Source organism: Ornithorhynchus anatinus, chromosome 6 (assembly GCF_004115215.2).
Source record: "Ornithorhynchus anatinus isolate Pmale09 chromosome 6, mOrnAna1.pri.v4, whole genome shotgun sequence".
NCBI classification, from domain to species: domain Eukaryota; kingdom Metazoa; phylum Chordata; class Mammalia; order Monotremata; family Ornithorhynchidae; genus Ornithorhynchus; species Ornithorhynchus anatinus.
In genome coordinates this window covers 19,853,205-19,868,725 of record NC_041733.1, presented here as the reverse complement: position 1 = coordinate 19,868,725, position 15,521 = coordinate 19,853,205, and the positions used below count along the sequence as shown (strand labels likewise).

Genomic DNA, 15,521 nt, shown 5'->3' with positions numbered 1-15,521 from the left:
GAGGGGAGCCCTCGGGTCACGTGGGGCCCGGGCGGCCCGGGCGCTGATTGGCTGTCGGAGAGCCCCTTCCCGGCCTCCCCCGCGCGGACGGGAGGTTGGCCTCTTTCTTGCTGGCGACGGGGGAGGAGATGGCGGCCGCTCGGGCCCTGGCGCTGCTCCTGCTGCTGGGCCTCGCCGGCTGCTCAGGTAGCGGGGCGGCCGGGGCGCGCTCCTCCAGGGCTTCCCACCCCAACAGGTTGTGACGAGGGGAGAGTTGGCGCGGGGGAGGGGGTGGGCTCGACGGTTTAATAAGAACGTTGGTATTTGTTAAGCGCTTACTCTGTGCAGGGCACTGTTCTAAGCAAAGGGGAAGATCCAGGCTCATCGGGTTGTCCCGCGTGAGGCTCACAGTCTTCATCCCCATTTGACAGATGAGGGAACTGAGGCCATTCGGTTTAATGGCCAAAAAGCATTGGAGGGAAAGGGGGAGCCCTTGGCCACGTGAGCCTGGTCTTCTGCAAGGATAGGGGCTAATAAGAATAATAATGATGGTATTTGTTAAGCGCTTACTATGTTCTAAGCGCTGGAGGAGATACAAGTTCATCAAGTTGTCCCCCGTGGGGCTCACAGTCTTCATCCCCATTTTCCAGATGAGGGAACTGCGGCACAGAGGAAGTGAAGTGACTTGCCCAAGGTCACACAGCTGACAAGCAGCAGAGCTGGGATTAGAATCCATGACCTCCGACTCCCAAGCCCGGGCTCTTTCCACTGAGCCACGCCGCTTCTCAGTGTATTATAGTGCTGGATTAGAAGGTTGGAACTCGTTCCCTGCCCCGTGCTGAGCGAAGGGTTCGCACCTTATTGGAGCCCCACTTTATAGATACTGAGGCCCAGAGAGGTTAAGTCACTTGCCCAAGGCCCCCCAGCAGACCACAGGGGCCAGAACCGGTGCCCTGCCTGCTTTGCCTCCGGATTTTCCACCGTGGGCCAAGTAGCCCATGAAAATCCCGTCTCTAGCAGTAGTAGGAGAGGAAAGGGTCAGGAGTGGCACTCCTGGGGACCCTGCAAACTGCTCTTCTTCCTTTGGCTTGGGGTCATCAATGGTATTTATTGAGAACCTACTATGTACAGGGCACTGTACTAAGCGCTTGGGAGGGTGCAGTACAGCAGAGTTAGTAGACACGTGCCCTACCCACAGCGAATTTACAGTGTAGCGGTCCCTTCCCCTCTTTGCTTCCGGGGCATTCATTCATTCAATAGTATTTGTTGAGCGCTTACTATGTGCAGAGCACTGTACTAAGCGCTTGGAATGTACAAACCGGTAACAGATAGACACTCCCTGCCCTTTGACGGGCTTACAGTCTATCCTGATCGTGCCCGGTGCCCCGACCCCCGTTTCCCATCCCTCCCGTCCAACATGTCCAACATGCCCAGCTCGGGACAGAAATGAGGTGGGAACTAATATTCCCACGGGGGCCGTTCAGAGGACATTGAGGGCCCCTGGGGCAGAAGCGAGACCCGAGTCTAGATTCAGCCTCTGGGCACGTGAACCCTTATCTCGACCCCTTGGTTGATGTGGGACCCCGTGCTACGAGCAACTGGCCCTCGGCATGGCTGAGGTGATGGGAGAATAGTAATAAAAATGTTGGTATTTGTTAAGCACTTGTTATGTGCGGAGCACTGTTCTAAGCGCTGGGGTAGATACAGGGTCATCAGGTTGTCCCACGTGAGGCTCACAGTTAATGAGGTAACTGAGGCACTGAGAGGTTAAGTGACTTGCCCACAGTCACCCAGCTGACAAGTGGCAGAGCTGGGGTTCGAACCCATGACCTCTGACTCCCAAACCCAGGCTCTTTCCACTGAGCCACGCTCCTTCTCTAAAATGGGTGGTATTTGTTAAGTGCTTACTATGTGCAGAGCACTGTTCTAAGCACTGGGGGGATACAAGGTAATCAGGTTGTCCCACATGGGGCTCACAGTTTTAATCCCCATTTGACAGATGAGGTAACGAGGCACAGAGAAGTTAAGTGACCCGCCCAAAGTCACACAGCTGGCAAGCGGCAGATCCGGGATTCAAACCCATGACCTCTGACTCCCAAGCCCGGGCTCTTTACACTGAGCCACGCTGCTTCTCTAAGAGGAGAAGCTGGAGGTGGAAAAGCGAGCCAACAAGGGATGGTCCCCCGAGGGGCAGATGAAGGAAAAGTTTACACGGCCAAGGTATCCCCTTGGGCTGGTCCGTTTCCTGTTTTTGAGATGCAGGTCGTCCCCTCCCCTCCCCTTCAACCTCCACCATTCCTCTCATGTAAATCGTAAATTCCAAAGCCCCAAGTGAAGCACCACAGTCCCAAAGGCTCCTGGGGACTCTGTGTGGGTTGGGGGTATGCCTGCATGGCATTGGATTTATGGCAGGTCCCACTCTGTGAGCCTGTCATAGTGTACTCCATGCAAGAGCAAACAGCCATCCCGAACCATTGCCCGGTCGCTGCCCGTAGGCCGAGGGCACTGAAGTGGATGGAACAGCTACAGACTTTCAGACGATCCCACATCCTGGCAGAGGGGTGCCAGGGGAGGGAAAACGGCCTCAGGGCTGAGACTAACTTGCTTCCCGCCCCTTGCAGCGGAGACGTGCACAGAGCCTACGATTACCCCTTCCTACTACACTACCTCAGATGCCGTCATCTCCTCTGAGTCGGTCTTCATAGTGGAGATCTCCCTGACCTGCAAAAACGGGGCACAGGTATTAAGCGTTCTTTAAAGACCATTGTTTACTGTGTGCACTGTACTAAACACTTGGGAGTTTAATGCAATGAGTTGGGAGACGTTCCCTGCCCACAAGGTTCATTTGTTCATTCAGTAGTATTTGTTGAGTGCTTACTATGTGCAGAGCACTGTACTAAGCCCTTGAAATGTACAGTTTGGCAACAGATAGAGACAATCCCTGCCCAATGACGGGCTCACAGTCTGAACGGGGGAGACAGCAAAGCAAGAGAACAAAACAAAAACAAGACATCACCAAGATAGAATCAGGGAGATATACACCTCATTAACAAAATAAATAGAGTAATAAGTAAAATATACAAATGAGCACAGTGCTGAAGAGAAGGGGGAAGAGCAGAGGGCTGGGGGGAAGGGAGGGGAAGCAGAGGGAAAGGAGGGCCTAGTCTGGGAAGGCCTCCTGGAGGAGATGAGCTCTCAGTAGGGCTTTGAATTAATTCAATTCATTCAATAGTATTTATTAAGCCCTTACTATGTGCAGAGCACTGTACTAAGCACTTGGAATATACAATTCAGCAACAGAGACAATCCCTGCCCATTGATGGGTTTACAGTGTAATGGGGGAGACAGACAAAAACAAGATAACTTAATCATGATAAATAGAATTAAGGGGATTTACACCTCATTAGCAAAGTAAATAGGGTAATAAAAATATATACAAATGAGCAGATAAGCACAGTGCTGAGGGGAGAGGGGGAGGAGCAGAGGGAAAGGGGGGGAAAAGGGGGCTTAGCTGAGGGGAGGTGAAGGGGGTGGCAGAGAGGGAGCAGAGGGAAAAGGGGAAGCTCAGTCTGGGAAGGCCTCTGGAGGTGAGCTCTCAGTAGGGCTTTGAAGAGGGGAAGAGTTAGTTTGGCGGAGGTGAGGAGGGAGGGCATTCCGGGACAGTGGAAGGACGTGGGCCGGGAGTCAACGGGATAGGCGAGAACGGGGGACAGTGAGGAGGTGGGCGGCAGAGGAGCGCAGCCTACGGGGTGGGCAGTAGAAAGAGAGAAGGGAGGAGAGGTAGGAGGGGGCAAGGGGATGGAGAGCCTTGAAGCCTAGAGTGAGAAGTTTTTGTTTCATGCGGAGGTTGATAGGCAACCACTGGAGGTTTTTAAGAAGGGGAGTGACATACCCAGAGCATTTCTGCAGGAAGATGAGCCGGGCAGTGGAATGAAGAATAGACTTTGAAGAAGGGAAGAGAGATAGTTTGGAGATGTGAGGAGGGAGGGTATTCCAGGACAGCGGTAGGACGTGGGCCAGGGGTCGATGGTGGGATAGGTGTGAATGGGGGACCGTGAGGAGGTGAGCGGCAGAGGAGCGGAGTGTATGGGTGGGCAGTAGAAAGAGAGAAGGGAGGTGAGGTAGGAGGGGACAAGGTGATGGAGAGCCTTGAAGCCAAGAGTGAGGAGTCTTTGTTTTGTGCAAAGGTCGACAGGCAATCACTGGAGGATTTTGAGGAGGGGAGTGACATGCCCAGAGCGTTTCTGTAGGAAGATGATCCGGGCAGCAGAATGAAGAACAGACAAGTGTGGAGAGACAGGAGGAAGGGAGATCAGAGAGGAGACTGACACAGTAATCAAGTCGAGATATTACGAGGTGTGAGGGGAGGCTGGGCCTTGAGCTACCAGCCCTTATTTCTCTGATTGTATCAGGTTTCTTAACTTGAGGGGGACCCTGGTGAGGTGGGTCTGACCTACTATCCCCTGATCCCCAAAGATTTGGTGAAGTCAGCCCCCTGGCTGGGCTAAGGATAAAGTAAGGGGTACATTTAACGTAATTGGTTTTAAGCACTTTATATTTGCCAGGCACTGTACTAAGTGCTGGGGTAGATACAATCTAATTAGGTGGGACACCGTCTTAGTCCCCACTTTACAAGTGAGATGATTGAGGTGCAGAGAAGTGAAGTGGCTTGCCCAAGATTGCACAGCAGACAAGTAGAGCAGTCAGGATTAGAACCCAGGTCCTTCTGACTCCGAGACTCATGCTCTTCACTAGGCCACGCTGTTACTCAGATTCCACTCAGCAAGGCCATGGTTTTATGACCCATGTAAGTTATGGGCACTTCAGTGGGTAGCCAGGGAGCATTCAACACCCCTCTGGGCTAGTGTGTTCTGTGCTGAAGACTTTTTTATATGGTATTTATGTTTGTTAAGAACTTAACTATGTTTTGGGCAGCATACTCTATCCGCTGTACCATAGTGCTTCCACCCCCTGTTCCCCCGAGGGCTTCCTTCTACCCTTGTCTCCCATCGACAACTCGTTCTCCTCCCGCAGAATGTCGCTCTCTATGCTGATGTCAACGGGAAGCAGTTTCCAGTTACCAGGGGCCAAGATGTTGGGCGCTACCAGGTAAGAGTGCCTGGTGGGGTGCGTATGTGTTTTTTCCGGGGACTTTCTCCCCATCTTAGAATGAAAGCCCAGTGAGGGGGCGGCTAGTAGGAGACTGAGTACAGATCACTCATCCTGGGTGAGGGGAGACTCCATGTCTTGTGTGGGGTGTGATTTTTGCCATCCCTGGAATTTCAGTTCCATGAGTGGGTAGTTCTAGGAGGTGGGGGTTGGGTGGAAGTAGGCCCCCCCTTTCCTTGGGGAGTTTAAGGCACAGTTTGGATTTATGGCAGGCTCAGTCCCATGGGCCCCTCATAGTGTGGACTGTGCCAGAGCAACAACCACCCAAAACCATTGCCTGGCCTCTGTCTCCGTAGGCCGCAGGCACTGATATGGGTGGCACAACAGGTCAGAGTCGTCCACCATCGGCAAGTCCCGGATCCTTGCCCTCAACCCCTTGAGGCCAAGGGAACCCTGGGGTTCTGGAAGTTGGCCGTGTGGACCCTGGCCCTGAGGCTCGCTACCGCCCTTTCTTCAACTTGACCGGCCCTCCTCAGGTCCTGGGCCTGAACTTCCTTCCCCTCTCTCTCACCGCCTTCCTTTTCTGTCAGGTGTCTTGGAGTATGGAGCACAAGAATGCCCGGTCCGGCACCTATGAAGTCAAGTTCTTTGATGAGGAATCATATAGCCTCCTGAGGAAGGTGGGTTTTATCACTCTCCTTTCCCTTTGATGGGTGGGTTGAACTTCCAGGGACTGGGGTAGCCGGGGGACTGCAGCACACGCGTGGGTCCCGAGGGCTGGAACCACCACCCTTGATCCCATCTGGTTGTGTCAGTGAGGCGGAACTCACTCCGGATCCACTTTCAGCTCTGTGTAGACCCGGGCCAAAAAGTCGCAGCCCGGGCAGGCTCTGACGGCTGATCCTGTTTCATACGGGGATGGAGAGAGGAAGAGGTGGGCTTCTCGGGCCGAACGGTGGAGGAGGTGAGGAGGGTGGCTGTAGGATGGGCGTCTGGATTGGGGAGTAGATGTAAGGAGCAGGCATGGCACTGGATTTGTGGGCAGGCCTAGCCCCGTGGCCTGCTCATAGTGTACTCCATGCAAGAGCGACCAGCTGCCCCGAACCATTGCTCGGCCTCTGCCCGTAGTCCTGCGCACTGAAGCGGGCAGCACAGCTCTTCTAGGCACCATGGTAGCTTTGTCCTGGGCCAGAGAGCTGGAAGGGAACACGAACCGCGTGGGCTGGGAGACCTCTATCCTTGAGTTGTGTGTCCAGGGGGTGTTGGCGTGAGGAGACCATCCTCTCTGCCGCTTACTTCGGCTCTGGGGAGAGGATCCTGGACTGAAATTCTTTCAAACCCATTCACCATTGGGGTCTATCTCAGCCTCCCCGGGGAACACGAGCATGGGGAGGGCCCCTAAGTTAGCTGCCACTTTTTTTGATTTCCTGTAGTTTGTGGGGAACTGTAGAGGGGGACTGGCTCACCCTCCTTTCCCATCTCTGTCTGTCACAGGCTCAGAGGAACAATGAAGACATCTCAGACATCAAGCCACTGTTCACCGTCAATGTAGATCATAGGGTAAGCGAGTGCCTGCCTCGTGGTACATACTGGGAGCTCTTGCTCGCTGACGTGGGCCCCATCCTCCTAATGGCTTCCCATCTCGGCTTAGCTGGAACACCTGGCTCTTTTCCACTCCGGTCAGTTCAGGGGGGCGGGGGGCTGTCTTGGGCCCCAAGACCTTTATTCCATCCCGCTCTAGGCTGTGAGTTCGTGGTGGGCAGGGAACGCATCTGTTGCCGTATGGTACTCTGCCGAGCGCTTAGTACGGCGCCTTGCACCCAGTAAGCGCTCAATAAATACGGCCGAATGAATGAATCCCCTCCCCACAGAAAGCATCTGTCCTCGTTGCAGGGAGCCTGGAACGGTCCTTGGGTCTCCACGGAGGTGTTGGCAGCGGCGATTGGCCTAGTGGTGTACTACATGGCCTTCAGCGCCAAGAGCAACATCCAGGCTTGAGAGGCTCCACGGACTTCTGGCTCCAGACGCAGCTGCCTACCCCGAGAGGCAGTCGGGACTTTCCCAGTTAGGAGGAGTTTCAAAAACATCCCCACGTGGCTTTTTCCACAATAAAATGTTTTCTAAGGTGCCGCGGCGGCCGCCTTCTGTTTGCCGGGACCGGACTCGCGGTTGAAAGGCCCTGGCTGTCCCGGTCTTCACAGGCTTCTCAGGCTCCCCGCTCCAGCCGTCTCCAATTGGAAGTTGACTCCAGACTTCCTCCGACGTTTCTTGTCACAGCCCGCTGCGGTGGGGCAGAAAGACCCCAAGGTGGGCTCTAGAGGGGGCGGGAGGAGGGTCTTGGGGTGGGGAAGGCTTTTCCCTCCGCTCCGATCGGGAACACCCGCCCACCAGCCAAACCCTGCCCTACAAACCAATTCTGGGGGGAGGTGGACTCGGGCATGATCGACTAGAGCAGACCCGTGACATTCCTGGAGGGAGAGCTGGGGGAGGCGTGGTGGCCACGTGGTGGTCCTGGCTGTAGCCCTCCCTGGCAGATGGTCAGTTTAAGAGGGGCACTGGTTCCCAGCTGAGGGGGCAGGATTTTGGCTCCGGGGCTGGATCTCGCCCTTTTATTAGAGGAAGCGGAGCTCTTGCCACTAGATGTCTCTCCAGTCCTAGAAGACTTCCAACCTCTCCAGTCTGGAAAAGGGAGGTACCCACCGGAATCCATGGTATTCATTGAACGCTTACTCTGCAAAGCACTGAGCTAAGCGCTTGGGAAAGTATATTCCTCGTTGGCCACAACCCCTGCCTACAGAGAAACCACCTTATCTCCTCCCACTGCCGGGCTGTAATGCTTTCTATTGCAGATGCTTGAGTAAATGAAGGTCGTCAGCTTCCAAGAGTGGACCGAGAGGGGCCGATAGTTTCCCGTTACCGCCATTGCGAGGGAATGAAGAGATGAGCTTCTAGCTAGTCCAGGGTCTGGCAGCCCCCCTCCTCTAGCCTCTAAGCTCGTGGGCAGAGAACGGGCCGGCCAACTCTGGTATATGGTGCTCTCCTCAGCGCTTAGTTCAGTATTCTACAATGCTCAATAAATAGCACTGATTGATCAGATGTCGTGTGAGTACGTAGCCCCTCTGGTGTTGGAGAGTTGCTCCGGACTGTGAGTTTGTGGACAGGGAACGTGTCTACCCAACTGAATTGTATTGTACTCTCCCAAGGGCTTAGTTCAGTATTCTGCGCACAGCAAGCGCTCAGTAAATACCATTGATTTATGGGGGTATGGGCAGATATAGCCAAGAATCCACTCTTGGCCAAACCCCCACTCAGGCTCCTTGCTCTCCCCTTTACCCGGGGTGGGGGGGTGGGGGGGAAGGGTCCCAGGGATTCCTGGGCCTTGGAAGGGAAAGAGCATGTATCCCTTGTTCAAGGAAAGAGCATGTATAGTGACTGTTCTCTAGTGTTCGGGTTTTGAATGCTGCTGACTTGTGAGGTTTTGGACCGTCCCAGGTCTTGGAGGTGGGGGGGGAGGGTGTCTGCAGCCCCTCCCCACCGCAAGCTCCAGACCTCTGGGTCGCTGACCGAGTTGCTCTTGGTTTCTCAGTTCCCAGATCTTGTGCTGTAGAAGGCCAAGCTGGCTCCCTTGAGAACCAGCCAGTATTCTGGCCCGTGTTTCTCAGTGAGGCAGTCATGCATTTTCCCAGTACCTGCCTGCTGTCTCTTTTCTAGAATAGAGGAAGGGTACAGGATAGCAAACTGAGGCTCTGCTGACCTGGCTGGAGGGGTGGACTCTGCTCTCTTTGCAGGATTAGACCCAGGGGACCCCTCCCCCCAACTTTGGCCAGAGAAGCCAATGTGGCTATCACCTCTTCCCCCTCTGAATTCATTGGATTGCAACATCCTCAAGGACTAGCTATTGTACTTTCATAAGTGCTTAGTACAGTGCTCTGAACCACTCTAGGGTAAGTTCTCAATAAGTACAATTGCTTGAATTGACAAAGAGTGTCCGAACACATTGCCGAACTGTAAGATACTTTGATTTCCTTAAAGTGGAGATGCTAATGAGGGTGTTGTCCTAAGCAGCGTGGCTCAGTGGAAAGAGCCCGGGATTCGGAGTCAGAGGTCATGGGTTCGACTCCTGGCTCTGCCACTTGTCAACTGTGTGTCTGTGGGCAAGTCACTTAACTTCTCTGTGCCTCAGTTACCTCATCTGTAAAATGAGGATTAACTGAGCCTCACATGGGACAACCTGATTACCCCGAGTCTACCCCAGTGCTTAGAACAGTGCTCTGCACATAGTAAGTGCTTAACAAATACCAACATTATTAAATCCCTTTCCTCTTGGGGTTCTTTGCGCCTTGATTTCAGACCTGCGAAGTCTCAGTGCCCATTTGCTCTAGATATTGAAAACATCTATTATTGATGCTTTCCAAGAAAGATGGCAGGTGCGAAGGAGTCCGTGTTAACAAGAAAGTGCTATTTCCTCTGTGGGACTGAAGATAAAATGTAAGGACACTGGAAGCTCCTTAAAGTCAGAAGTCTTGTCTCCTAATTATTGTTCTCTCCCAGGCACTTAATACAGTGCTCTCCATGGAGTGAGCACTCAGTGAATAAAATGGGGGAGGGGGAATAGCCAAAAGGGTCCTTCACCTGAACCAAAAAAGCCGTTCACTCATTGTGGTACTTAATTGAGTGCCAACTATCTGCAGAGCACTGTGCTGAGCGTTTGGGAGAGTGCAATACAACAGTTGGCAGGTAGGTTTCCTGCCCACATGAGCTGGGAGTCACTAGGGAGCACCCACCCTTAAACCACCCCGGGAGGTCCTATAACCATCAGGCTTGGAGAGGGTTGTTGACCCTCCATCTTCCCTCAAAATGAGCTTTCAAGTGCTTCAGTGACCATTCCTAGATGGCAGAGAGAACACATTGGTAGCAATAGCCTGGGTCTCCAATTACATCAGCTCAATTCCAGTGTTGGAATGGGAGGGACCCCGGGAAGAGGGTTCAGCCAGTTACCGTTTTGCATCAGCACCCAAGGGTGCTGACTGAGGGGGTGCCAACCTTACTGTGCCTCCAACTCGTCTGTCTCGCCACTGACCTCTCGCCCCCATCCTTCATCTGGCCTGGAACGCCCTCTCTCTTCATACCCGACAGACGATTACTCTCCCTTCCTTCAAATCCTTATTGAAGGCATATCCCCAAGAGACCTCCCCTGACTAAGCCCTCCTTTCCTCTCCTCCCACTCCCTTCTGCATCTCCTTGCTCCTTTTATTCAACCCCCTTCCCAGCCCCACAGCACCGATATCCACATCTATAATTTTATTAATATTAATATCTGTCTCCCACTTTAGACTGTAAGCTCGTTGTGGGCAGGGATTGTGTCTGTTGTATTGTACTCTCCAAGCACTTATGTGCTCTGCCCATAGTAAGTGCTCAATAAATACAACTGGCTGATTAACTTACTCAAATTCATGTCTGGAGGAGGAGAGGGATTCAGCCCTGCTCCAGTTTAACTTCTGCCTTTGTTCCTGCCTCTTGAACCTTAACCCTGAGACCATTTCTCTTCGACTTGAGTCTGCTGGTCCTAAGGTGCCATGGACTAAGAGATCTCTCCCGCCTGCTAGTGAAGAGAAATAAGTAGGAATTGTTTCATGCAGCTGCAGCGCTTTTCATCGGTTTGCTGCCCTAATTCCTCTTCCCCGCGCACTTCTGCGCCTCCCCCACCCATCACTGGTGCTGGGCTCTACTCTCTGCAGACAGGATAGATAAGCACCATCAGAGGCCTGTATGATCCCATTAATTATGCCGGCTGTTGTTCTCCTGAGTGATAATACAGAACCGCGTAGGAAATAACGTGATTATTTGCATTCCTTAAAGCTCCAGTAATGACGGATTAAGAAGGAGAGTGGTGAGACAAGCTCAAGCGGATGGCCAGCTCTCCCAACTTTTTGCGCTAGAAGGAGAGCTTTTCTGAAGTGTGGGGAGAGGGATGTAAGAGCTGGTGAAAACAGGTGAGTGTCAGTTGGGTTTTTGTTTTGCGGGAGCCACCCGGCAGCCCCAGAGCCTCTAGCTTCATTCTGTCTGCCTTTCCTACCAAGGAGGTGTAGATGAGAAGTAGCACGGATTGGGATGGATAGGAGGGGGAGGAACAGGGGCTGGTATTTGCCCAGGCTTGCGCTGGTTCCAGCTAGGATAGCGAGGACTCCTGGGTCTCACCTTAGCTGCAGCTCCACTGTATCCACCACCTTTCTAGGTCCTTTTCCAGTGGAGCCTTGGTTGTGAACCAAAGATAGACTGGTTTTCCCAGACTGAAGGGGGTTCTTGATCAGAGGTAACAGGTGGAGACGCTGGCCAGGATGCTCTTGCTCCACCCCTTGGAGAGCGGCTCGCCTCTCCAGAAATCACCCCTAGCGGTGTCCCCAACCCCCCAGGAATCTAGAATGGAGGAAAGAGGGTGGGGAAGAAGAGCAGCTCTTGGAAGGACCTGTTTTTGGAAGGAAAGTGGAAAGGGAGCACGAGAAGTGACAAGCAGTGTAGCCTAAGAGATAGAGCATGGATTTGGGAGTTAGAGGACCTGGGTTTTAATTCTGGCTCTGCCATTTGTCTGCTGTGTGTCTTTAGGCAAGTCACTTCTTCGTGCCTGTTACCTCAACTGTAAAATGGAAATTAAGACTATGAGCCCCATGTGTCCAACCTAATTAACTTGTATCTTACTTTAGCGCCGAGAACAGTGCCTGGTACATAGGAAGCACTTAAACCGGTAGAAAAAGGACTTCCCCCGCAACTCCTCCCACCCCCAAAGACTGGTTTTCCAAATAAGTGAGATCCCAGTGATTTCTGCTGCTATTCTGTTCTATAACCGCAGATTGCACTCGATCTCTCCACCAGCCTTCATGCAATGCATGGGGTTTGGCCTGGAGTTGCCGGGGGAGGTCCCACACACGAGAATGTGGATAGCTTCGTGCAAACCATCACTGCTCCCGCAGGAAACTCGGGTTACGTATGCTGTAGGCAGCAAGACGTACCTTTTCCCTCTTAATCATCGGTGGCAGACCGATGCACGCCGAAACAGCGGAGCGTCAGAAAGGGTGCACTGCTGAAATGCAGACTGTCAATTAGGAGGACGTAGTGACATTGGAGTCAGGGTTCGGCGCTAGCAATTCGTGTCTTCTAGAACGTTGATCTCATATGAGTGGTGTACTCCCCTTGACAGAAGCTTGGTGCCTAGCGATTGGTTGGCACTAGGCAGATTTAAGTAAAAACACAATTTTCTCCTGAAAGTTCTTCCAAAAAAAATGTCTTTCTTGGAAAGACATTACCTGTGATTTCTCTCTGTACAATGCGTTAAGCTCCTTGGTTACAGGGACTACACGAATCACTATTGAGTCATCTCTCCCTGCCTCGCTATTCATGCGCTTCTGAGAGGCAGCTAGAGTATGCCCCTCTCCCTCAACTCCCCCTCAGCATTGTTCTCTGAATCTTCCCTCATCCATCAAAGCCCCTTTTCCCCACAACCCACTTGTGGCTTGCTGTCTGCATTGCCCGGATGGTTTTGGAGTTTAGCAGACAGACCGGAGCCTGCAGATGCATGGTGGGTGGGTGCCACGTGTCAGCTGTGTGACTATGAGCAAGTCACTTCTCTGTGCCTCAGTTACCTCATCTGTCAAATGGGGATTAACTGTGAGCCTCATGTGGGACAACCTGATTACCCTGTATCTACCCCAGTGCTTAGAACAGTGCTCGGCATATAATAAGCGCTTAACAAATGTCAACATTATTATTGTTATCAGAGGGCCTGTTCCAGAGTGAGGTGGAACATCTTGTGGATCCAAAGTCCTGCTTTTCTCACGCTGCCTCCTGCTAGCGAGTCCCAGGATGAGGGCAGCAGGAGAACCAGCCATTGAATAGGTTTGGGGTCGGAGGGATTCTCCTGAAAACAGATTCCCTGAACTAAATGCTTTTAGTACAGTGCCATGCGTATACTGAGCACTCAATAAATACCATTGATTCCCTGTCTCTGGGAGAACCCACGGTGCCTTTTTTTAAATGGTATTTGTTCATTCAATCATATTTATTGAGCACTTACTGTGTGCTGAGCACTGTACTAAGTGCTGGTGCTTACTATGTGCCAGGCACTGTAATAACAATGATATTTTCTAAGCGCTTACTATGTGCCAAGCCCTGTTCTAAGTGCTGGAGTAGATACAAGGTAAACAGGTTGTCCCACATGAGGCTCACAGTCTTAATCCCCATTTTACAGTTGAGGTAGCTGAAGCCCAGAGAACCTAAGTGACTTGCTGTACTAAGTGCTAAGATAATCAGGTTGGACACAGTCCCTGTCCCTCTTGGAGCTCACAGTCTTAATCCCCATTTTACAGATAAGGGAACTGAGGGTCAGAGAAGTGACTCGCCCAGGGTCGCACAGCAGACAAGTGCCGGAGCCGGGATTAGAAGAACCCAAGTCCTCTGACTCCCAGGCCTGTGTTCTTTTCACTGGGTTACACTGCTTCCATGCTGCTTTGGGTAGTGCTTGTTTGTGTTGGCATAAGGATCACGTGAAGTTGAAGGTGGCACTGCCTCGATTTGTTGCTTTCTTTGGGGATCACTGCCTTTCAGCCCCTTGGGCTGAAATTCAGAGTTGGATTCTTTGCAGACTGAAAGGGGTAATTTCACCCTCTTACCTAGCTATAGCATTCATTCCAAACACTTTTAGAGAAGCAGTGTAACCTAGCGGAAAGAACACAGGCCTGGGAGTCAGAGGACCTGGATTCTAATTCCCGCTCTGACAGTTGTCTGTTGCGTGATCTTGGCCAAGTCACCTCAGTTCTCTGTGCCTCAGTTACTGATTTGCAGAATGAGGACTCAATCCCTGTTGTCTCGCCTACTTAGACTGTGAGCTCCACGAGGGACCTGATTATCTTGTATCTACCCCAGTGCTATATACAGTGCTTGGCACATAGTAACCACTGAACCGATCCCACAGTTTTTAGACTGGCCGTTTCCAGCTCTTGGTTTCCCTGTCCCACAGGAGGGGTCATTTCCAAGAGAATGTCAATGGTTCTGATAGTAAATTGGCCAACTTCCCCGGGTCCCCCAGGCTGCACAGCCGCTGCGCTCATGGAGGGGGAATCTGCTTGCTTCTTCCACATGTCTCCCTCTCAGCTTTTTAGCAGTAACGACACTCTTGCTGCCAAGTTTTCATTTCTCCCTAATTATCCAGATTTCTTTATTTTTCTCTTTCAAGGCAGATTTTCCAGTGAGTTCTCAGCCATTTTGGAATTAGTTAATTTTATGCAGCACGTCTCCTAGAAGCACAGGACCGGGATCTCAAGGCCGCCGGCCTAACCTCCTGCCTCTCAACTTCTTGCCTACCTGGACATCGTTCCCATTCCTGAGGCGCTCTGCGGATGGCGGTTCCGTAAGTCCTCTACTCTGGGGCTAAATGCGTTATTTCTCTGCGCCCTCCCCTCCAGCGTGCTGAGGGCCTCCCCAGGGTTTTCAGATTTCTGCAGATCAGCATCTGGAGGTAATGGGCTCAATCCTGTAGCCTCATATGAGGCTTCTCCCCCATCAGGTGGGGGAAGAGATAGAGTGAGTGTGTGTGGTTATATGTATGTATGTTGCGTGAGAGAGAGAGAGACTGGGGTTGGGGTGGGGGGCAGATTAGAGCTGGTACAGCACGTGAAGAGTTGTGATCCTACTTTGCTACCCCTGATGTCTCCCACCAAGCCCCAAATCTGACTGCTTAACACTGCTGTGGTCTATCCTCAGCCCTGTCTCTTCTGGGGATAAGATAGAGTGGGGCTTGAAGGAAAGGATTTAGTTGTCCCTTTCCTGAGTCCCACTGTTCCCTTCTTCCTCTGCTCCCATTAGTGCTGTGAAGGAGCTGGCCAAGCCCTGATGATGATGATGATGATTGTAATATTTAAGCACTTCCTATGCGCCAAGCATTGAATTAAGTGCTGGAGTAGATATAAAATAATCTGGTCCATAGTTTATGGAGGAAAGAGAACGGGAATTAGAATTCCCATTTTGCAGATTGGCTCAGTGGAAAGAGCACGGGCTTTGGAGTCAGGGCTCATGAGTTCGAATCCCAGCTCTGCCACTTGTCGGCTGTGTGACTGTGGGCAAGTCACTTAACTTCTCTGTGCCTCAGTTCCCTCATCTGTAAAATGGGGATTAAGATTGTGAGCCCCACGTGGGCACAACAGAGTAAAAACGGAGTTCGCTTTATTCTTCAGCTGCAGGTGGCATCAGATGGCCTGCCCCTGGGACTGGTTTATCTCTCCTGGCTTCCACTCAGCCAAAGGGAAATACCAAATACCAACATTATTATTATTATTATGAGGTAAATGAGGCATAGTGAAGTGACTTGCCCAAGGTCACACAACAGACAAGTGGCAGAGTTGGGATTAGAGCCCAGGTCCTCTGACTCCCAAGCCCATATTCTT

The 15,521-nt window shown here is 52.1% G+C and overlaps 1 protein-coding gene and 3 non-coding genes across 4 annotated transcripts; all 4 read left to right on the top strand.

Annotated features, from left to right (window-relative positions):
• The first annotated feature begins 77 nt into the window (after positions 1–77).
• SSR4 (signal sequence receptor subunit 4) lies at positions 78–7,217 on the top strand. Its single transcript, XM_029067192.1, has 6 exons — positions 78–186; positions 2,601–2,719; positions 5,014–5,088; positions 5,679–5,768; positions 6,583–6,648; positions 6,982–7,217. Exons 1-6 carry the CDS (start codon positions 129–131, stop codon positions 7,084–7,086), a joined length of 513 nt encoding a protein of 170 aa, XP_028923025.1. The 5' UTR covers positions 78–128; the 3' UTR covers positions 7,087–7,217.
• LOC114813052 lies at positions 2,369–2,504 on the top strand. Its single transcript, XR_003760664.1, has one exon. It is a non-coding gene; the product is annotated as a small nucleolar RNA SNORA42/SNORA80 family (small nucleolar RNA).
• Positions 5,339–5,474, top strand: LOC114813063. Its single transcript, XR_003760675.1, has one exon. It is a non-coding gene; the product is annotated as a small nucleolar RNA SNORA42/SNORA80 family (small nucleolar RNA).
• On the top strand, positions 6,110–6,245 carry LOC114813074. The gene has a single exon (XR_003760686.1). It is a non-coding gene; the product is annotated as a small nucleolar RNA SNORA42/SNORA80 family (small nucleolar RNA).
• Positions 7,218–15,521: the final 8,304 nt, after the last annotated feature.

Bases quoted from the DNA above. Each gene is read 5' to 3' on its own strand.
- SSR4 (XM_029067192.1), top strand. From the start codon at position 129: ATGGCGGCCGCTCGGGCCCTGGCGCTGCTCCTGCTGCTGGGCCTCGCC. The intron at 187-2,600 runs GTAGCGGGGCGG...CGCCCCTTGCAG, and splicing joins GGGCCTCGCCGGCTGCTCAG to CGGAGACGTGCACAGAGCCT. The intron at 2,720-5,013 runs GTATTAAGCGTT...CTCCTCCCGCAG, and splicing joins CCTGCAAAAACGGGGCACAG to AATGTCGCTCTCTATGCTGA.